The sequence below is a fragment of the Melitaea cinxia genome, chromosome 17, assembly GCF_905220565.1.
Source record: "Melitaea cinxia chromosome 17, ilMelCinx1.1, whole genome shotgun sequence".
NCBI lineage: Eukaryota > Metazoa > Arthropoda > Insecta > Lepidoptera > Nymphalidae > Melitaea > Melitaea cinxia.
This window is the reverse complement of record NC_059410.1, coordinates 677492-700971: the sequence shown is the minus strand read 5'-3', so window position 1 is coordinate 700971 and position 23480 is coordinate 677492. Positions and strand designations below refer to the sequence as shown.

General features: G+C 37.5%; 2 protein-coding genes across 2 annotated transcripts; one reads left to right on the top strand and one right to left on the bottom strand.

Moving 5' to 3' along the window:
- Positions 1-512: 512 nt before the first annotated feature.
- LOC123661649 (NADH dehydrogenase [ubiquinone] iron-sulfur protein 3, mitochondrial) lies at positions 513-1541 on the bottom strand. Its single transcript, XM_045596601.1, has one exon. It carries the CDS (start codon positions 1443-1445, stop codon positions 645-647), a length of 801 nt encoding a protein of 266 aa, XP_045452557.1. The 5' UTR covers positions 1446-1541; the 3' UTR covers positions 513-644.
- Positions 1542-3982: 2441 nt separating this feature from the next.
- Positions 3983-11160, top strand: LOC123661770 (tudor domain-containing protein 5). The gene is made up of 11 exons (XM_045596709.1): positions 3983-4244; positions 4340-4548; positions 4880-4986; positions 5077-5245; positions 5832-6024; positions 7243-7354; positions 7895-8123; positions 8852-9042; positions 9222-9363; positions 9460-9798; positions 10378-11160. The coding sequence occupies exons 2-11, from the start codon at positions 4360-4362 to the stop codon at positions 11158-11160; spliced, it is 2454 nt and encodes an 817-aa protein (XP_045452665.1). The 5' UTR covers positions 3983-4244; positions 4340-4359.
- Positions 11161-23480: the final 12320 nt, after the last annotated feature.

Sequence of the window (23480 nt, the reverse complement as noted above, 5' to 3'; positions counted from 1 at the left end):
ATTACCTTTGCCTATGGGCATTTGCAACATTAGCAGAATTTCAAGTATGTTACCCAGAAACTTTACTACTGTTACTTAAAAGCTCTGAGTAATATGTAATACAATAAATTTCATCTGCTGTAATTTTGAATAATAATAAATTTTAAATCTTAATGCGCATCTTCAAATTAAAGTTTTGAAATATCTTTTCATATAATATGAAAACTAGAACTAAGAACTTGTTTAATATGTTAGTTGTTGTACTCACTTCTCAAAGTACTTAAAAACAAACTAGGATATTTTCTAAAGTTGACAAGTGTAATTCAAAAGTTAAATTTATTTGAAAGGTGTCCTTGTTTGTCCTCTTTTTCTTATTGCTGTTATATCCTTAATGCACTCAATGCATTTACACTGAGTTTAATTAAACTATTTCTTTTAATTTAATTTAATATATATTTCAAATCAAAAAGTACGACCTGTTTATATTATACAAATTAATTAGAGTTCAAGGAAGGCTTTATGATACCATAACAGCTGATCAACTGAATCTTTATTATATAAAGAGTTCACAAGTTGATGAACATTAGTTATAAATTGTCTACACACATTGGTTTGATTGCAAGCTATTGCTTTATTCAAGATATTTTTATTACTTCTCTATTAACCTATTCCTTTTTGGGCTGATCTTCAGATTTATTGACTACTTCTTCAGCAGCAGGGTTGGCTCGGAAGTTAGGGAACTGTTCCCATGGAGCACTAAGCTCAAAGCGTCTGAACTCCTGAGCCAATTCCAATGGCTCAACTACAACTCTTTTCTGCTCATCATCATAACGAAGCTCAACATAGCCACTGAGCGGGAAATCTTTTCTGAACGGGTGGCCTTCAAATCCATAGTCGGTCAAAATCCTTCTCAGATCTGGGTGGTTTGCGAAGAAGACTCCGAACATATCCCAAATCTCTCTTTCATACCAATTGGCAGCTTTGAAAACTTCGCAAGCCGAGTCGATAGGTGTCAATTCATCAGTGTACGTTTTTACTCTTATTCTGGCATTGTACCGCAACGATAACAGGTTGTATATGATTTCAAATCTGTACTGACGGCTCGGGACGTCCATGCCACCGATGTCGACGAGATTTGCAAACTGAGCGTTATGGTGGTCTTTTAAAAACTGCAGCACTGGAATAACACCTTCGGGCGGAATAAGTACTTCCAATTCATTGCCTGCGGTAATTTGCACTTTTTGAACGTATTTCGGCAAACATTCAGCTACGTATTTGCCGAAGTCAACCAGTTGAGACTTTTGCAATGGATCGAATTTAGCCACTGTAGGCCTTGTCTCTGTCTGCGGTGTGGCTTGATCTGTTTTCGTAGCAACTCGCTGGAGGCCAGAGTACTGATTATTGTTTAGGACAGCGCGCCCAAGGTTCCTTCCTGCACCAAGGGTCCGTCTTAAGAAAAAGGACATTATTTGTGGTGTTTTTCTCGTTTATCCTTACGTAATTATCGTTTCAATCGAATCGCAAGTAAAACTCGTAGTGTCACAAACATGTCAAATTGACAGTGACATTTCATTACAGCATCTAGGGCTTGGAATACCGTTAAAAATTCGGTATTGTTAATTTGTCAAGGTCGGCATAACGTTATTTTTGGAGTAACGATACTTTAGATAACGTTATTTTTCACACATTTTACCGTTATATTTTTTACCGGTAAAAACTCATTTAACGTTATTTTTAACGTTACTTATCTATACCGTTACTGTTAATTGCTACTGTTAACGTTATAGGTAACGAAATTATTACGCTCGTATAATGTATGTAAGAGACAGATTAGATTTGTAATTTTCTATATTGGTTTTTGAATTATTACAGAATACGCCATATAATGTTTGTTTAGTGTGCACATATGTGATCTATTTTCAAAACAATGATCAAAACCATGATGGAATATGAAATAAGCTGTTCGTTGTGTATTATTATTTTTAACAAACTTGAAAAAAATAAGATATTCTTAAGTTGATTGAAATTTTTTGTAATGTGTGTTACTTCATAATTTATTTTTATTGAGTGGACCGTTTTCGATAATTTTTTTTAATCAATAGGTGGTGCTTGTTACGTAGTCCCATTTAGATTTGATCAAGTACTTTTCGAGTTATATCTAATAATGCGAATTTACATGACAATTTTTTCGTCTATAAACGTTATTTTACTTGTCAATGTAGTTGAAGTTGGTTTTTTTTCTTTCGTTAGCGAGTAAACACAATTTTATTCATTATATTTCAATATCTCTGAATTAGTTGTTTTAATTAGCAACTGAATTCCAGTACAATAATAATAATCTATTGATGAAAAAATTATACAGGTATTTTGTTCATTGATGGTCGTGCCTACTTTTATTTATTATTGTTCGATCGCACAATTATAATCAAATTTAATGCCACGCGCTGTTGCCGCTCTTATCAATACGCATTGAGCGGCGCGGGGAGTTCAGCGCGTTGAGTCGAAGATTTTCTGCACGGAGCGGCAACGTCGTAGAGGTATCGATAAAAAATTCGTTAATTCGTGATATATGAGGTAACGTTATCAGTATCGTTAAAATCCTATTTAACGGTAAAATTTAACGTTAAAAAACGTTTTCGTTACCGAAATACCGTTAAAAGTTTTAACGGTAAAAAAGGTATCTGTTAAAATTAACGCTATTTACCGGTACTTTATAATGGTAATTGGTAACGGTAACAAGCCCTGACAGCATCACACTTATCAGATTCAGAACCATGGATCAAGTATACTCTCATCCTAGTATCAGAACATTCCAAATCCAATATGTATGGCCCATATAAATAATAATAATTTCAATTTATTTTTATTTAGCTATGCCCACGACATCGTCTGCGTGGAATTTAACAAAAAAGTTATTTTTCGGTTCGAAGATTTATAAAATAAATAAATTTTTAAAATAAAAGTAGTTTACGTTATTCCTAATTACATAAGTTATCTGCCAGTAAAAGTCCTGTCAAAATCCGCCAGCAGTTTAAGAGATTAGCCGGAGCAAACAAACAGGCAGACCGAAAAAAATTAAATTAAATATTTGATATAATGTACCGTGTATATATCCATATGCATTTAGTAAAAAGCAGTTATTTTAATATTACAAACAGACACTCCAATTTTATTTATTTGTAGTATAGGTAAAACATCACCGTAGATGCCCGTGCTTTTTTTAAAACTTCTAATATTTTCATTATTATTTATCAGCGAGCGACATTTTGTTATAAATGACTTTTCAAACCAAGCTTTTCCGGTACTTCAGTTCCTGGGCCATCGTTCATGGTCCGACACTGACAGATTTTTCTGCTATTAAATATTTTGTGAATATGTTTTGTGATCATTTTTATTTTCAATTATCAATGAATTTAGAATATATTGTTAAATTATATAAAAAAATAAAAATATAGAATTGAGTTTTAACTAATGTCAGGCTTATTTTTTACATTTCCTTGCTTACTTGTGGGATGTGACATGTACTTGATGTAGTGTAAGATGTGTGGGTTTAGTTAGGTTTAGCGGTGGTGTATTTCATGTAAGTTGAGTTTCTTCTTTGCAGAATGTACATTATCAATCGGTACGATCGGTTCACTGTTAACTATAATTAATATATTGTAAAATAACGATTCAAACTATTTTTGAATCTTACTTGTATAAAGTAATTTTTGATTTTGATTTTTGACTACAAAAGTTGGTTTTAATTTTGTTATTGTCTTTTTAAAATTGTGTAATTTAAAACCGATTTTTCATATTTCAATAGTCAATTGTAAAAATTGACGAAAAGATAAAATAATCGATTATTGTAAAATCGATTATTTACATCGACATTGACCAATCGCCAACGCTTTGTTGACCATTGCTACCAATGCTACCATCCTTTTAATATTTATTCTACTCTATGGCTACCTTTATATACTCTTTGATTATGATGTCTCTCACATATACTCTTTGATTGTCGTGTCTCGAGCACAGAGTACAGTCGAATCTTGACATGTGTCGTTAGTTAGCTCTATAATGTTAATTTTAAAAGAAACATTCTAAATTTGTTTGTAATGTAATATAATATAGTTTTTGTATGATAATGTGAACAGTTTAATTAATAATCATCAAATAAAATAATAGTGTACAATATTCCTGTTTTTCGCTATAGTAAAATTATATACCTCATGTAAATTCGAACGTTTTGTTGAAACAATCAAAACAAATCTAAACAAGTGAAGGTATTTTACAATTAATATTGAAGGCGGTGAAGTGTTAATTATTACTTGTTTTCGATTATTAACTAAATCGTAACTCCAAAAATGTTTATTTCAAGACTAGGTAAAGCTGAGAAAAATGGAAGAGGAAATTAAGCAGTTGAAATCGGTCTTGAGGTCCCTCGTAGTGTCGAGTCCGACCCAGGTGGACGTGCGCTCGTTGTGCCGGGACTACCGGAACATGGTCGGCAAGCAGATTCCCAACGTTAAGTTCGGATTTACGGACACGGCTACGTTTCTTAGAGAAAAATTTAGTGACTGTTTTGTAGTAAGTAATAGTTAATTTATCTTTAAATAAATTTATAAGCCTTAGTGTTATTATTAAAGAGAGATATTATGTAAGTTCTTTATAATACTTAACAAATTATATTATTTATTTGTTTGTTATTTGTATCTGACCGAAGGGCTTACTTTAAGCAATAATTCTGCTTAATGCTTCAATATAATTTTAATTTACTTTAATCTAATTGATCATTAGGGTTGCTAAAGTGACTTGCAATGACAAGTCACTAATTACCTAATGAGCGTAATATAATATATGTATATTTGATAAATAAAAAATACTGTTTAATATTTTACTAAGAACACAAATGGATTAGTTTCAAGGGTCTGCAATGAATCCTGTTCTGACGTTGATTGTCCCAGATTCTTTAAAGCATATAGACAAGTTCGTACAAAAACAGAGGACACCCACATCTGCTAAACTGTAAGTTTACATAATTATATGATTAAAAAAAAAAAAAAATAATAAATAACATGAATATTACTAATGTTATGAGTATTAAATATTTTACAGTAAAGGAAAAAGAAAAAGTGTACCAGAATCAGTTGCTAAACCAGTTCAGACAGATTTAATTGTGAAGAGTTTTAAAGCAAAAAGTGCGCAGAAGGAACAAATAAAGGCAGAGAGTGTTGATACACTAACTGTAAATAGTAAAAATTCAAAACCAGTACAGACTTCAGAGGTAAAAAATGATTTTGAATTACTATTATTACACTACGTAACTACATGGAGAAAGATACTTATGCCCAGCAGAAGATGTCATAGGTTGAATCAATTTATCAATTGATATTTTGAAGATTTAATTTTTTTTTAGTTTGTTTCTAATGGATGGATATACAATAATATTACTGGGCAAATTAAAAATTCTTTTAACAGTAAAACGGTAATCTTAGTGACATTTTGACAAGTCAAAATTGTAAATATATCGCCTGCAAAGAGGCAGCTTAAAGCTAGGTAATTATAATTAGTAAATTACAAATTAGTAGACGAATACAGTAATTTTGTAATTTACTAATGATGAATACAGTAATGTAATTAACTAATTATAATTAATTATAATTAACTAATTATAATTAATTATAATTAACTAATTATAATTAATTATAATTAACTAATTATAATTAACTAATTATAATTAATTATAATTAACTAATTATAATTAATTATAATTAACTAATTATAATTATCTAGCTTAATGATTTGTGACAATACAATCTTAGGCTAATAATAATAATTGATAAGCTCAAAAACTAACTTCTATGTTTCAGAGTGAAAAAAGTGAAAATGAAATGTCAGTCAGTAATGGATATTGTTCACAAAGAACTTTGAGAAACTTCCTTGAAAGGAGAACTGCACTCCAGTCGCAAACAAGTCTCAAGTCACTCTCTGTCAGTGAAAAGTCTTCTAGTGGAAAGGATTCCACCAGCAAGGATGATGATTCCGGAAGACAGACGTCTTCAAGTTAGTTCTTTTTGTTTATTGCTAGATTGGAATGTCCACTCCATGATAATTATGTTTCACTGTGTCTGTAATGAGTTATTCATTCCACTGTTTTTATGTGTGCCCAAATTTTAAAGTGTGGCTATCATTATTGTACTCTATTTCCGTCTTTAATCTAAATTTATCCTGATTTATCAATTGTAAATATACTAATAGGACAAGTAGATATAAATACCTCCTACTTTTAAAAAACAATGTACAGTGTCATGGAATTATTAACCGACTTCAAAAAAGGAGGAATTTACTCAATTTGACCGTACATATGTACCAATTTTTTTTTTTAAATGTATGTTTGGGGATAACTTTTTTGTTTATGAACCAATTTTGATAATTCTTTTTTTGTTGGAAAGAAGATATCCCAAGGGTGGTACTATGATAAGGAAACCAGGATCTGATGATGGAATACCAGAGAAATCGAGGGGAAATCTCGAAAATCTTAGTTTAGACTAGTGTGTTTGTTAATTTTTTTCATCTACTTGTAATACTTGTCGATGTAATTGAAGTCGTTTTTTTTCGTTTGTTGTTGTTGTTTGCTAGAAACACAATTATTTATTTTAACTAGGAATAATTTTGTACAAGGAATATAGCCACAGGCTCAAAATACCTCATACAGAAACAAATGAAAGTTGGCTAGTTCTTTTTGTGTTTATGTTACATCATAATACCAATTTTTTTCACCAAAAGTAGTGCCTGTCATGTGGTCCCATTTAATCCCAATTATTTGATCGAGGTCTGACAAGTAGTTTTTGAGTTATCTGTAATAATGCGTATCTATTTGACTGTTTTATTCTCTACCTACATCATATTACTTATCAATGTAAAAACATTTATGGAACTTTATAATAATCGTTAATCTTATATATAAAATTCTCGTGTCACATTGTTAGTTACCATACTTCTCCGAAACGGCTGTACCAATTTTAGGGATAGGTCTGAGAATTGGCTTACATCTATTTTTATACCCCTAAGTTATAAGGGTGGAAGGATTAAGAGGGTTAATAATATATATATGGCGAAACAACGTTTGCGGTGTCAGCTAATATTATTATATATTATAATATGTATTAAATTTAATTATAATTCTGTATCACTTATATAAGTTCGTAAAATGTGTAGATGTGCTTTTATGTCAGTTTGATTTTGACTATGTTTACATTCTAATATTTTTTCTCATTTAAGGTATGAGCAGCGGCCAAAAATCTCAGTTAGAACAATTAAAACAAGAATTGAGGGATATAATACTGAGTCATCCGGACGGGGTATGGTGTGCGGATATTCTAAGAATTTACAGGTGATACCAAAAATCTTAATTATAAAACATGAAATCAATCTAATAAAATCGACGTGTTACTAATTAATAAAGCCGATGACATTATAAATAAATAAAATAAATATATACAACATACATGTGTGTGTATGGTATATATATATTGGTCGTCTGTTGCTACTAGGTAGGTAATATAGAGCTATACATATATTTTTTTTATAAACATACTTATAAATATTACATATATCAATAAATAAACGTATATTACACCTAGACTCAGGGTGGGAATCGAACCCACAACCCCTGAAGCAGAAAGCACTACAAACTGCGCCAACGGGCTAGTCAAATTATAGAAGTCGAAGTCTACTGAGACAGTACAGAATGCACTGGCTTAATTATCTAAGTTTTTAATGTGCCTCATGTTAAATTGTAGCAATTTTGCAATTGTTAGTTGATTTCCTACCATGACTCTTATTTTTTATGAAATGTAGAATTTATTTGTGACGTTCGTTAAGTGTGTCTACATAATAAATAATTTAATTTCATGAAATTGATGCCATCCAGGGAGCGGTACGGACGCGAGCTGGTGTTCCCGCGCTTCGGCTACTCCAGCGTGCTGGGCCTGGTGTTCGCCGTGCCCGACGTGGGCGTGTCGCGCCAGGCGCTGGGCGACTGGCTGCTGTACGACGCGCGCGCGCTGCCCGCCCTGGCCGCCGCGCCCGCCCCCGCGCCCGCCCCCGCGCCGCGGCCCTCCGCCCCCGACCCCGAAGACGCGTTGCCCGGCATCGCCTTCGTGAGTAGCTTGTCCTCGCCCCTCGCCGCCCTCGCCCCTCGCCGCCCCGCCAATATTTTCTTTTTTTTTATTCAAGGTGCTTTTTTGCATTGCAAAATAATAATTTTGTACTTAGGAAAACCATTATTTATAATATAAAAGGCTATTTATAATTTGGTCCACGCATGACATCTATCAGAAATGATGCTATACAAAAATATAAATTTGTTGAGCGTGTTATTTGAAATTCTAAGTATTTTATATCCAACACATTTTGATATGACCATAAAGTTGTACGGTGTTCCACACAACTTTAATTTGATACATGACATGAGTGCACACGCCCACGAGGTTATATGTGAACTGAACTTATTGCTTAACTTACAAAAAAATCAATAAATTTAATCTAATATATAAGTTAATATATATAGTTATATGTTACTTATATAGTTTTACTAAGTTATTAAGTGTTTGAGAAGGTTAATACAATATATGGCAAAACAACGTTTGCGGGGTCAGCTAGTTACAATATAAAATGTCGAGTTGGCGCAAATGTACGGTCATTTACCATACACTACTAGGAAACTTAAGAAGAGACAACAAAACAATTTTTTTGCTAACATTTGAAAAAAAAAACAAGCAACTATTTGTTATTTTTCGAAATATCTGTAATGTTAGTTTTGATAATCAATTTCAAATCAAATAAAAAAATATAAACATTTCACACTTTAGCCACTGTCTCTGCGCAGGATCCGGACGTGTTCCCCGAAGACTGCATGCACTTCATGGATAGCATCCCGTCGGAATCTCTGGTGGATATTGAACCCGGTACTATGTTAGAGGTGGTCGTCGCCGAAGTGTATTCTCCTTCTCATTTCTGGCTGCTACGTCTAGGCGAAAGCTACAACATCGCCATGGAGGACATGATGGATGAGATGAAGTGAGTGCAGTGAGGTCTCTTGGATGATAAATTTATTTATTTATAAGTCAACATCAACAAGTACTACAACAATAAGTATAATATTGTAATAATAAAATAAACGTTGGTATGTAGATAGTTGCCTACTTTATTACAGTTGTTTTAAAGGTTTTTAATTCAAACTACCTCCTTTCTTCCAGCGAGTACTACACGAAAGGCGAGGGCGCGAACAGAACGCTGGCGCTGGGCGCCGTGCGCGTCGGCCAGTACTGCGCCAGCTGCTACGAGGGCGACTGGCACCGCTCGCTCATCGTCAAGGTCGTCGACAGCGACACCGTCAAGGTGAGTGCCGGCGGGAGAACGACTCGCGCCCGAGACTTTTGTTTCACGAAATTAGTTTATGCCGGACGTCTAACCTCACCCTCGCCCGCGGCGCAGGTGCGGCACGTGGACTACGGCACGGTGGAGCGCGCGGCGGCGGCGGCGCTGCGGCCGCTGGCGCGGCGCTGGGCGGCGCTGCCGGCGCAGGCGCTGCGCGCGCGCCTGGCCGCCGCGCGCCCGCCCGCCGCCGGCCGGCGCTGGCCGCGCGCCGCCGCCGCCGCCTTCCTGCGCCTGGTGCGCGAGCGCCGCCTCGTGGCCAACGTCGTGGCCGCCGACCCGCGCGACGGCGCGCTCGAGGTGCTGCTCATCGACACGAGCGGCGCGCGCGACCGCTGCCTGGCCGCCGAGCTCGTGCGCGCCGGCCACGCCGACGCGCGCCCCGACTCCGCGCTGGCGGTGAGTGCCGAGCCCGCCCCCGCCCCCGCCGGCGCCGACGTGCGCGCGCTGCTGGGCGAGGTGCTGCGCCTGGACGAGGGCGGCGGCTCTTCGCTGCTGGCGCGCCGCGCCGCGCTGCACGAGCGCCCGCGCCCGCCCGCCCGGCCCACCAGCCTCGTGCTCCGCCGCAGGCTGGAACTGGCGCGGAAGCCCGTCGGCGAGCCGGCCCAGTGACGGTGTCGCTACTGTTATGTTCCTCCTTAGACTCGTTTACGAGATATATAAGTGTGATGAGATGACGACGGCGCGTCGCTCCCGAACTGACGATTTAAAATTGTACTATACGTGGCATAAAACATATCAAAAAGCTAAACATAGACACCTTTAAATAAATTTCTGAGGTATCTTTATCTAACTCCATACTTTTCAATCGCGTACGTCGGTAAAGATTATAACCTTTAATTTAAAAAATAATTATATCGTGCCGTTCGTGCCGCGTCTTCGGCCCGGACCCGACCGACGGTACTCGTAACCCGCGAGGTCTGCACGTCCCCGGGTCTAACAATGTGGTATTAACGGGTTTAACTTGGGTTCTTGCAGACGTCGGAGTGTTACCTGTACCCTCGGTTCGAGGCGCTGGAGAACGGCGATACGCCCAACTTCGCGGAGATCCACGCCTACCTGCGCGACGGGATCGCGCTCGAGTGCGTCGACGACTACCGCCGGCACGTGCCGCCCTGCCTGCCCGACGCGCCCGCCACGCCGTCTCCGTCCCCGCCCCCGCCACCCCCATCGCCGCCCCCGTCGCCGCCCCGACCGCCTACCACCGCCCCGTCCTTCCCGCCTGTTGGTCCTACTCTCGAGCCCTCGCCGCCCGCCGCCCCCGCCTGGGACGCTGGCACGCCCACGTCGCCCACCGCCCCCGGCTGGGGCGCTGGCACGCCCACGCCGCTCGCCGCCCCCGCCTGGGGCGCTGGCATGCCCACGCCGCCCGCTCCCGTGCCCTTGCCGTTCGCAACCCCCATGCCGGGCGTCGCGGGGGCATGGGACACTCGCACAGTCACGCTGTCGGCGCAGGAGTGCGAGACGTACGCGCTACTAAGTGTGCTGCAGCCGGTGGCAGCGCACCGCTTTATGCTGGCTGCGCTATCGCGTGCACTGGCGCCCCACCCCGCAATGGACTCGCTGGCGCCCCGCCCCGCACAAGACTCGCTGGCGCCCCGCCCCGCACAAGACTCGCTGGCGCCCCGCCCCGCACTAGACCCGCTGGCGCCCCGCCCTACACTGGATCCGTTGGCGCCTGAGTTCAAGATGGCGCCGCGCGGCCGGCCCGACATCCGCCCGCCGCCCGGATTCGAACTCGACGACAGACGACTACACTAGCACTTAAAATAAAAAAAACAGTTTTCAGTTTCGCAAACAGTTTGTGCTTTAATTAAAATTTCGATTGATTCACTTTTAATCGACGTCGATTAAGAGCGAAGGTGCCGCTTAGCCGCTGGGCGTTAACGGCGTTCGCGATGTGACCGCGTCCCCGGAGCCCGTAGTACATAAGTGTGACAAAGTTTCCTAAATATACCTACCTCCTCTAGTTCCATAAGATTTCTTATTGTTTGTTATAAATGTTGCTTCTGATGAAGATACCTCAGTTTGTTGCTCGTGATGGTCGCAGCTCGATCAGTAAAAATCGCTTGATATTTCAGTGTAAGATGACATTTTTAGGTGTTAAGTACTTTAGTCGACACGAATCTTGAGCGCTGAACACGGCTGACAATGGCTAACTTCAATCTACAAGGGAACCAATTTTTGGTCTCTTTGATAGTGTGAAAAGTGAGCGGGAGCGGGGAAATCATATTGTGTTTCTATAATTCCAGTATTTTTTTTTTTGAACTTGTAATACGATGATTTTCCTGTCCTACTCAAAAAAGTTACTCTTCTAAAAGTAAATAAGCAAATGGACAATACATAGTTTTCATGTAGAGTGATCCACATCCTGCCGCTGAGCGCTTAAGATCTGTGCCAGTAATTTTTAAGTTTAAGTTATACTTTCTTTGTTTTGTTAAGTTTTTGACCCCTAATTGGTATAGTTTAGTTTCCTAGTGTATTATATACTGTACTTGTTTGCAAGTAACCTTTTTTTTTATTACAATTTATCTAGTGTATTACATACGATACATATATTTTATTCATTAAATTAATTTACAAGTTTCGTAAAATAATTGTTTATTTGTAAATACTTTTGGTGAAATCTCACTTTTGTATGTATTTTCGGTGACAAAATATAGTAATATGTAGATTACTATTTATCGTAATAAATTATAAATTTTGTTTGATAAAAAATAGTGTCATTACATTTTCACAACTACGTGTCAAAGATCTGTGAATATTTTAAACTGTTGTACTCTTATAAGTAACAAGGACAGAGAAGATTAATTAAATATAAGTGATTCTGTGATAATAAGAAGACATTAACTATGTATAAAACAATTGTAAAAAATGTTTGTGCACTTTTTTTAATAAAAAAATATTAAATAACATTTTATTTTTGTTATGCCCTAATTTTACCCAAATTTTGGTTGATGTGTGGTGGCTAAAGTAGTTAATAGAAGAGATGTTCAAGAGACTCTCATCATCAAAACGTATTCAGTGTGAAAATTAGGTACTAAAAACATGTTATTAGATGTATGTATACTCTTTACCGGTGGGAGAAAGTATGAAAAAAAAAAACAGTTATAAAGACTTACTTGGAGCAGCCCGACTGGTGCAATAGTAATACTGCTTTCAAGCATTGTTGTGTTCCTGTTGGTGAGTAAGGTGACCAGAGCTCCTGGGGGAATTGGGGATAGTGTCAGCAACGCGCTTGCGATGCTTCTGGTGTTGTAGACGTTTATAAGCTACGGTAATTGCTTACCATCAGGTGAGCCGTATGCTTGTTTGCCAACCTAGTAAAAAAAAAGTTATAGGTAGCTGATGGGTTATAGGTACTTGCATATACAACAGTATTACAACAGATCCGTGAATGTGTATTTTTTCATTTGTCAAACGTAATAGCTTGCTATTAGGCACGCATCGTTTATATGTGACGTGAGACTACAAACGTAAAAGCTTTTATCCTAGGTACCTACCAAAACTATTATGCTTTATCATAATAAATAAATTTATCTATTCAAACAATATAAATGTGTTTGCCCGGAAACGAAAAAAACAGACTTCAATTACATAGACAAGTAATACATCGTAAGTTGAAAAAAATTAACAAACGCACAAGTCGTCACTACGATTTTCGAGGGTACCCCTCGATTTCTCTAGGATTCCATCATCAGATCCTGGTTTCCTTATCATAGTACCACCCCTGGAATATATCCTTTCCAACAAAAAAAAAAAAGAATTATCAAAATCGGTTCATAAACGACGAAGTTATCCCCGAACATACATTAAAAAAAATATATCACTACATAGTTTAAAACAAAGTCGCTTTCTCTGTCCCTGCACATGTATGTACGCTTATATCTTTAAAACTACGCAACGGATTTTGATGCGGTTCTTTTTAATAGATAGATTGATTCAAGAGGGTGGTTTATATGTATAATAACATCCATTAAATAGTGGAGAAATACTGTTATTTTTGAGTTTTCTAATGTTATGTCGTAAATAATAATTATTATTTTTTTCGCTTAAATTGCAAACGCAGGCTGAACCCTACGAGATTTATCAAAATAATGTACTAAGTATTGTACACATTGAAAAGGTCTACAGAAAACTCCGCGATGGTATATACCTATCTCTTATGGATATCCCACAATAACATTTTTTTGTCATTTACTTTTTACGACAAATAATGGCTAATTTTCGAAGCGATTTTAACCAATACAGCATTAATCCTTATCCAATTAAATACCTTAAATATATTTTTTATTTAATATAGATCTATATGGCCCTTTACAGCATATGATGTAAATGAATATTTTCGAAGATATTACAGATTTAAAAATCGCGGTACGTAGCGTTTGCGGCGGTTCCGGCCGGCTTTTACTCTAAGTTAACGCGTGCGGGCCACGGGCAGTAATGAATAAATCAAAACTACTGGATCGATTTTAATCATTTTTTCAGTGAATGACATAGGCTATAATTATATTTTATACCCGTGCGAAGCCGGAGCGGGTCGCTAGTATACCTATAGACGGTCGAATTGGGTAACCTCCTTTTTTGAAGTCGGCTAAAAATTGTGTCTGCAACCTAATTTGTCTAAAGTATTAAATTGGTTTTAGCAGTCAAAATCTTTTTGAAGTGAAAACACAGATATTTTTAGTAGGTAGTAAGTTGGCTAACTTTGCGCACAGGCAATATCGTAACCAATGCGATTATTGCTATAGTTGTAAAGGCGGGACTGTGGACGAATGCGAAAGCGTATCCATCCAGCGGTTTTAGTCGGTAAATCTGTCATTACTCCCCCTCTACCCCAGGCGGAGAGTATTCATGAGGATTGTCCTACGAAAAAAAAAGAGTAGTAAGTAATAAGTTAGGCTGACCCGTCACGCTCTTAGGTCGAAAGACTCGATCGGGTGAACTCGGGACTACCGAGTGTAGGTACCCCATATACTAATACGATCCATAATATTACTACACAATACATAATATTATTTACTAGATAAATATATATATATATATATATATATATATATATATATATATATATATATATATATATATATATATATATATATATATATAATTGATTGCGATTGATTGCCAATGAAGTTTTCACTTCTGCCGTGCGGTCTTAAACACACTATTATTTTTTATAAACGTAATACAGTACGTATTTTAATAATTTGGTGAAATTTCTTTTTAATCCGATTCCATAATTTCTTTGTTTATGTTATAATGTATCTTCGTAATTTTAATGATTGAATTTTCAAAGATATAATACTTAATAATTTTGAATCTAAATATACTTTTTTTTGCCAACAACAACAATTGATTTGATAAAAATGCGAATGGCTTGAAGATATTTTAAATATAATTAATAATTAATTATTTTGTTACTATTTATTGGAAACTCAATTTTCAGTGGTAATCTTATAACGTACATTGTATGTTATTATGATAATATTAAAATTTATATTGGTTGTTCAAATGTTCATCATAATTAAATAGATATTTCATTGCATTTTTATACCATTATTTATTGTAACGCTATTTGCATTTGCAATCCTTAATTTGGCTGTTTATTTTTCATTATTACTCATAACAACTATCTGAATTTTTGGTAGACAGGCTAGTTCATAGATTACCTATACACTTCTAGTTTACTTGAAAATGAAATTTTCATGTTTTATCTATGCTTCAGTCCGTGACATTAAAAAAGATGATAACAAACATGGCGCGCCAGTAGAGCGTCTCTGAAAACTGTTTATCATTTTACGTTTTTACGAGTATTCAGATTCTCGTCGTCGTAGTATGCGGTCACCGTCAATAGGGCAAAGACTAGATGTCGCTCGGAATAGGTAGGTACAATGCAATAGCGAGCGAAAATCGAGTGCGAACGGAGCTACAGTGTGTGCATTTCAGGAGGGGCCGGGGCGACGGCGCTCCGCGGTAGAGGCCGAGGCGGGTGATATGCAAGCGGCGCCGGCGCGCTACGTCTCCGCGAGCGAGTTGTACACGACCGACGAGGTGGAGCTGCTGCTGGAGGAGATCCGGGAGCTGGAGCCGACCAGCTGCCGCGGCGAGGACGTGCAGGACTTCGAGATCGCGGGCAGCGGCGGCGCGGGCGCGGGCGGCCGCTCGCCCGCCGGCACGGAGCTCACGGAGCGCTCGTGGGACTCGCACGCGCACTACTCGCGCGCGCCGCCGCCGCGCCCGCGCGCGCTCGCCCCGGTCTACTGCCGCCTGTCGTACCTCGCCACGGCGCCGGGCGCCCTGACCCTCCTGCTCGTTGTGAGTTCCATTTCACTTAGCTGACACGTGCCTAAACCCGGTTAGGGTTCAAATTACTGATTTGCTTATAGGAGTAATCTTAAAAGTTCAGGCTCAGTACATTTTGACAGTCAGATTCAGTACATATTGAGGGTTATCGCTTATAAATAGATGACAATTTACAAAAGCTATAATGATATAAAATTTCTTCAGAATTGTAGTTGTATTGTATAGTACTCTTTTTGTTTGTCGCTCATAAACAGCCAAATTCTAAAATTGTTATTTGAAATTTGAGAATACGATTTAATTATATTCACTAGCAAGTCTAGTTAAGGATGAAATTTTTAAAGATATATTTTAATTTTTTTTTCTAATCATGAATTCCCAAAACACAATATATAAATAATTGATGTATTCTTTAACTTGTTTAGTTGGTACGTCAGTGGTGCTTAACTTGAATGACTGTTTATATAAAGAACTTTTATCAAAGCAGAAAAAAAAATTCAATTACAGGAAACTATGTATTTATTAGTTGATCTGGTAAACTTACCGCCATATTTTTTTTTAATTTTGCAATAAAAATATTGCGGTCATTTACCAAAATAAAGCCTACATTGTAGGTTTGACAAAGTTTTCTAATCTGTGTACCTGTGATCCTTGCAAAATTTCATTTAAATTGATCTACTAGGAGATTTCGCAGATTAACTCGGACAAACATCTTGCACATTATCTAACATTAACTTTTGACGGAACAAACTCTGTCCGACCAGCTAGTATATAGAAAAGTATCATGAGACATCTTATATATATGCCACAGTACTGAAGTACACAAACCTCACATCTAATTTATTATGTATATCTAATAAATAGAGACAAGCATTTTATTAATCATGTATGCAATATTCCATTTATAAATTGGTTTAAGAGATTCAGTGTACCTGCTCTGACCTACTTAGCAAACAATGTCTATTATGTAGATGTGCCGTGCTCGTGTGAGACTCTGTGACCCTCGCACCTTTCATTGTCAACTTTTGTCCACGAACAATGAACTCTTGTTGTTTTGAATAGACAAAAAAAGTTTGATCTAAAGATCACTATTTAGTGATAAGCTGTCACTGTGTATGCTTTTTTGTTTTATTTTTAGACTTTTTATTGCACTATTATGGTATTATTGTTTTTGTATATTCCTATTTGTTAAGTGTTCTCTTACACTTATTTTACTCATTAATAATTTTGTATATATAAAAATAGTTTTCTGGTGGCATATTAAGTTTGAAAGTCGAATGAGCAGTTTGGTCTCTAGGTTGAGAAATCTCACCAATGTGAGCTGTTATGAGCAGTATTCTTTTTTATTAGACACTTTTCATATCTATTAATAGGCTTTTATCAATGTAAATGCTTGATTTTCATTCCATATTGTCTATTTATTTTATAAATTCGTTACTAAAACATAAATATATAACTTTCCTTAATGTAAAATCCTTCTATTAAAATTATTTCTCATTGATCTCTCATTAGTTTTAATTTTCTAAAAACTCTTTAAGCATTTAGTAATTCAGTAATTTATTAATCAGTAATTTATTTATTAAAAGAGACCTACCTACCTAAATTGCACACCAGGGCATTTTTTATCTCTTTATACAACTAGGTCGGCAAACAAGCGTACGGCTTACTTGATGGTAGGCGATTACTGAAGCCTATAGACGCCTCCAACATGGGATCGCTAGCGCTTTGCCCACTCTACTCCCAATATCAGGAGCTCTGGTGACGTTACTCACCACACACACAGCTTCAAAGCAGTATTATTTAGCTGTGACCTTCTGTGGTCCCCGCCCCTGCAAGTGTGTGTTGGGTGTGCCCGCAGCTGTGCTCGCTGTGCGCGTGCGCGTGCGTGTGGGCGGCGCTGGGGCTGCGCGCCGCGGCCGCCGCCAAGCCGCTGCTGTTCGGCGCGCTCACGTCGCTCATGCTGCACACGCTGCTCATGCTGATGCACGTCTCGCTGCTGGACGCGCTGCTGCCCGTCGACTGGAACCGGCTGGTGGGTCTCGTTCATTATAACTCTCGGTTTTTACACTCTTCAAAAAAGGAGGAGGACTTTTTACTGGATGGACCGATTTCGATGATTCTTTTTTTAATTAAAAGGTGATGCTTGTCATGTGGTCACATTTAAATTTAAATGGATACCTAATTTTACCAAACATGTATAATTTTAATTTTTAAAAACATTCAAATAAGCCTACTTACATTCTTATATCATGAGATTAATTTGAATTTATTTTGTTTATGTTTGGTTTCACAGTAGCTCAAGCTCCTAAAGTTTAAATTATGTGTTTGTTATTAACTTCCAGGGCGGGGTATCGTTCGCGTGGAGCGCGGCGTGGTTGCTGGGCGGTGCAATAGCGCTGTTGGTTGCGCTACCGGCACCTTCGCACTCCACCGTCGCCACCATGCTCTACACTGCAGCCGTGAGTACCATACAGCCTTTGATTACATTAGGTGCACACTGTGTGCGAGCTTAAGGGAATATGCAGCTTTAATTTGTTTATCACTAAAGTGACAATCCTTGTTTCCTCCTGGTTTGGCTGACTGAGCATTGATTGATGGATCCACAGGCACTGTTTAATTATTTACCATTGCTAGGGCACACTTATATCATCCAGGCAGCAAATTAAATTATAATGTGTACTTGATTTTTTTTGTCAGTTTTGGTATTCTACTAATTGTGTCAGACATTTTTTTTTTCCTGTCAGTATTCTACTAATTGTGTCATAATATTTTTTAGTTTTGTTATTCTACTGTATTACAATTTTTTTTTAAATTTACTTTTAGTAGACTAATAAAATTATTGTGTCTGATTAAGGGGCCCGGTAGCGATGCACTGAATTCACTTATAAAATAAAACTACCGGGTTTGAACTGTGGTTCGGACGAGATTTATTGCACTAATTTAAACTAACGGTTAAGGCCTACTAGTCACCCTTGACCTCTCGCTTGGCCTGGTCTCTCCAAAACAAATTTTCGTTTCTTCATATGATATAATATAAAACAAATGATAGCGCGATTTATTCGACTACTAACGCCATCCTGTAGTAAATAATAAAATTATGCAAATCAACAATACATCAAACTTATAACTCAATTTACTTCACAAGTAACGCCCTCTTTTGGTAAATAGAAAAAAATTATACAAAATTAGCTTTATAAAATGATCTTAAACATACCGCCCACCAAGGACGTTACTGAGGGGACGTCCTTTCAAAATTTTGATAAAAGTTGTACTACGTTACAAAAGACTTACACTACATATAGAACTTATTTGATCTTACTTTAAGTTTGATCTTGAAAAAAAATAATACAATCCTTATACAATAATAAATCAAAGAAACGAAATTCAAATAAATGAAAATATTTGAACTTGAACTGCATCAACTGTTACTAGTATAACAAAATTTAAAATAATTCAGAACTTATATAAAACTAAAAATCTATCAAATCCTTTAAATGTAAGATTTGGATTTAAATATAGCATACAATAATTAGAGTTATTAATAATAACAATATCACATTGTTATTACAATATAAAGATGAATTGAACCTTAAATTTATGCTTAATAAACTAGGTATAACTACTATGACAATGGTTTACTTAACTTAAAATAACACAATAAGATGTAATTATAAACAATTGATAAAACTATGTTATTCTGCTACAGGTAAAATACAAATTTTTGATGTTGGTCTTTTAATAGTAGATGATTTTGTGCGCAATGTGACTACACGAGTTATGCCATCATCACCTGGATGTTTTTCCAAGATGCGACCCAACAACCAACGACTAGGTGGCAAATCATCTTCTTTTATCAAGACAATGTCTCCAATTTTAGGTTCAGGAACAATATAAGACCATTTATACCGATTCATTAAATTTGAGAGGTATTCATTATACCAACGCTTCCAAAACGACTGTACCATCCCCTGAACAAATTGCCAACGCGATAGTAAGCTTAAATTTGGACTTTCATGTTGATTATCTGGTACGCTAACTAAGGGTTCCCCTATTAGAAAATGTCCAGGTGTTAAAGGTAACGGTTCACCGGGCTCATCCACATGAATAATGCTTATGGGTCGCGAGTTCAAGCAAGCTTCTACTTGACTAAGAAGTGTGGTGATCTCTTCAAACGTGAGAGTAGCATCACCAATCACCCGTTTTACATGAAATTTCGTAGACCTTACTCCTGCTTCCCAAAGACCACCAAAATTAGGACAATGAGGAGGAATAAAGTGCCACTCAGTTCCGTTAGCTTCCAAGTGTTCTGCTATTGATGGTTGAATCGAAACTAAGTCCTGTAATTCCCTAGAGGCACCCACAAACGTTGTACTGTTGTCACTCCATAGCTTGGCACAGTGGCCTCGCCTAGACACGAATCTTCTAAATGCAGCCAAAAATGACTGAGTACTCATATCACTCACTGCTTCTAAATGCAGCGCACGAGTGACCATGCATACAAACAGGCAAATGTACCCCTTATAAGACCGGTGACCACGACCTTTCGTTGTCCTAATATTTATGGGCCCCGCATAATCCACTCCACTATGTAAAAACGGTCGTGCTGGAGTGCATCGAACAGATGGTAATGATCCCATAAATTGCTTTTGGATTTTAGCTCTCTGCCTAGCACACTTAACACACTTATGAACTTGATATTTAACTAGATTCCTGACCCCTTTAATCCAGTAAGCTGTTCTCAAATAATTTATCATTAATTGCAGACCTCCGTGCAATGTTTTCTTATGAGCATCATCAATGATAAGACGAGTTAAATGACTAGAGTGCGGCAGAAGTATTGGATGTTTCATTTGGTCACTCAACTGTGATTTCTCTAGTCTACCTGCAACTCTGATAATGCCCTTGGCATCAAGATATGGACATAATGATTTTAATGAACTTGATTTTAATTGTAAATATCCTTTATCCTTTAATTGTGTATATTCTTTTGTATATATTTCCTTTTGTGTTTGTCTTATACAGCATTCTAACGCACCGTCTAACTCTACCTTTTGCAAATATAGTCCGTGATATATTTTGTTCTGTTTTAGAAATCTTCGACAGTACGCGATTGTTCTGAGTAATTTCGTTAACGTCGAAAATCGTTCAAATAATCCGTTTTCAGGAACTAAGGCTACATGAGTCTTCACTGACTCCTCCATATCTACCTTAACTTCAGTCTTATAAGTTGATCTACTGTAGTCTAATTTAGTCGCTTCTAAGAATGCCGGTCCACGAAACCATAAATCACAGGTAAGTAATGAGCTTGGTAGTATTCCCCTTGATGCAATGTCCGCTGGGTTATTCTTGGTGGAAACGTGAAACCATTGAGATGCTTTTATATTATTTAAAATTTCAGATGTTCGATTGGCCACAAAAGTCTTCCATCTACTTGGGTGGCTATTTATCCAGGCTAGCACGACTGTAGAATCTGTCCATGCTCTGATGTTGTCTTTCGGTATTTTCAGGACTTCAGCTGTTTCATTTAACAGTTGTGCCAATAGAACTGCGCCACACAACTCCAAGCGAGGAATACTCACTTGTTTTACAGGTGCTACTCTGGTTTTTGCAACTAGTAGTGATACATGTACTTCGCCTCTGTGATCCATGATCCTCAAATAAATTACTGCTGAGTAAGCTGTTTTAGACGCATCACTAAACCCATGAAGCTCCAACTCATCATTCAATTTAGTACCAAGCCAACGAGGTATCCTTATACAAGTAAGTAGTGATAGCTCTTTACGATAGATATTCCATTCTTCAACTAATTCTGTTGAAAGTTCTTCATCCCAATCCACACCTGCAAGCCACAATTTTTGGATGAACACCTTTGCTAGTATCACACTTGGAGCTAACCAGCCTAAAGGATCGAACAATCGAGCTATGTTTGAAATTATAGATCTTTTGGTTACAGGTGCAGTCGTCGGTGGAGGAAGATTCACGGTGTACTGGAAAGTGTCATCCTTGCGATTCCAGGTAAGTCCTAAGATTTTCATTATATTATCCATTTTTATTTCTACTCCTTTTTCTTCATTGTCTATTTTATTTACTTTTGAGTGTTCTTTTATATCTATGTCCTTATGAATATCTATATTTGTTCTATATTTATTTATTTGTCCTTTACTGCATTCCATTGATTTTATTTTGTCTATTATTTCTTGATTGTTACTATTCCATTTCTGCAATTCGAATCCACCTTTTCCTAATAGCCCTGTCACTTGCTTATATATTTCTATTGCCGTGTCTACGGTGTAACATCCTGTCATTAAATCATCCATATAAAAACAGCTGAGAACTTTGTCCTTTGCAAGTGGGTAATTTTCATCTTCATCTAAAGCTACCTGGTGAAGTGTTCGAACTGCTTGGTAAGGTGCAGAAGCTGTTCCAAAGGTGACCGTTGTCAATTCATAGTCTCTTATTTCCTTTTCAGGGTCGTCACGCCAAAGTACACGTTGAAACATGACATCAGTTTCTGCTACCTTGATTTGACGATACATTTTGATAATATCTGCAACTAGAGCTATGGAATACACCCTCCATCTTAATACAGTGTGTCTTAAGTCTGCTTGAAGTGTCGGTCCGACCATAAGAGTGTCATTCAGTGAGACTCCGTTGCTGTTCTTTTGTGAAGCATTAAACACAACCCGAACCTTTGTGGTAGCTTTATCGTCCCTTACCACTGCATGGTGAGGTAAGTAGACAGCTGCTTCTTTATTCAGATCATTCGCTTCGACAAGTCTCATATGTCCTAATTCTAGATATTCATGTATTACTTCACGGTACTTTTCCTTTAAATCCTTATCATTTCTTAATTTTCTTTCTAATGAGATTAATCTTTTTTCAGCTATAGCACGTGAATTTCCAGATTTGCAAGATAGATCTACTTCTTTAAAAGGTAACCGAACAATGTATCTTCCGCTTTCATCTCTTCTTGTTGTAGAACTATAAAATTCTTCACATTTTTTCTCTTCAGGTGTGACTATTTCCCAAAATTTCTTAAGGATATCATCTTCATTTACTTGTACATGCATTACATTTATTTTTTGTGACCTTTCCATATTTCCTGTAGAAATTATTCCTGATAAAACCCACCCTAAAGTAGTATTCTGTGCAATCAAATTACCATAAGGATTTTTAATAATGCCATTTTTTATGATGTAACTATAGGCGTCTGCTCCCAACAATATATCGATTTTATTAGAGTTCTTAAACCCAGGATCTGCAAGAAATAATTTCGTTGTATCTAACCAATTCAGTGTGGTTTCGATGCTGCGCTCAGGTAAGTAAGATGTTATTTTCTTTAATACATACGCCTTTACTTTAATTACAAATTCAGGGTCTATTCGGGACTGTATAGTCAAATACACCATATGCTTTACCACGGTTGACCCATCCTTTCCAAGACCCGAAATAAGACCTTGTATAGGAATCTTTTTCAGTCTCAGACACTGTACAGTAGCCTCTGTTACAAAACAAGCCTGCGAACCCTGATCAAGCAAGGCACGGGCGGAATAATACTCACCAGTCCTAGACTCGATCTTTACTAATGCAGTGGCTAATAAAACCTGACTGGGACGAGTCACCTCTCCCGTAGACAAGCAAGAAACTATTGGTGGTGAATTAGTTGAAGGGCTAGATTGTTGTGCCGAACTGGATTGGTTTGCCTCATGATCTATATGAAGCAGAGAATGGTGACGCTTCTTACAAACTCTGCAAGTCGCGTCCCTTTTACAATTATA

Coding starts and splice junctions, on each gene's coding strand:
- LOC123661770 (XM_045596709.1), top strand. CDS start 4,360: ATGGAAGAGGAAATTAAGCAGTTGAAATCGGTCTTGAGGTCCCTCGTA. Junction 6,025..7,242: donor CGGAAGACAGACGTCTTCAA/GTTAGTTCTTTT, acceptor TTCTCATTTAAG/GTATGAGCAGCGGCCAAAAA. Junction 9,043..9,221: donor GACATGATGGATGAGATGAA/GTGAGTGCAGTG, acceptor CCTTTCTTCCAG/CGAGTACTACACGAAAGGCG.
- LOC123661649 (XM_045596601.1), bottom strand. CDS start 1,445: ATGTCCTTTTTCTTAAGACGGACCCTTGGTGCAGGAAGGAACCTTGGG.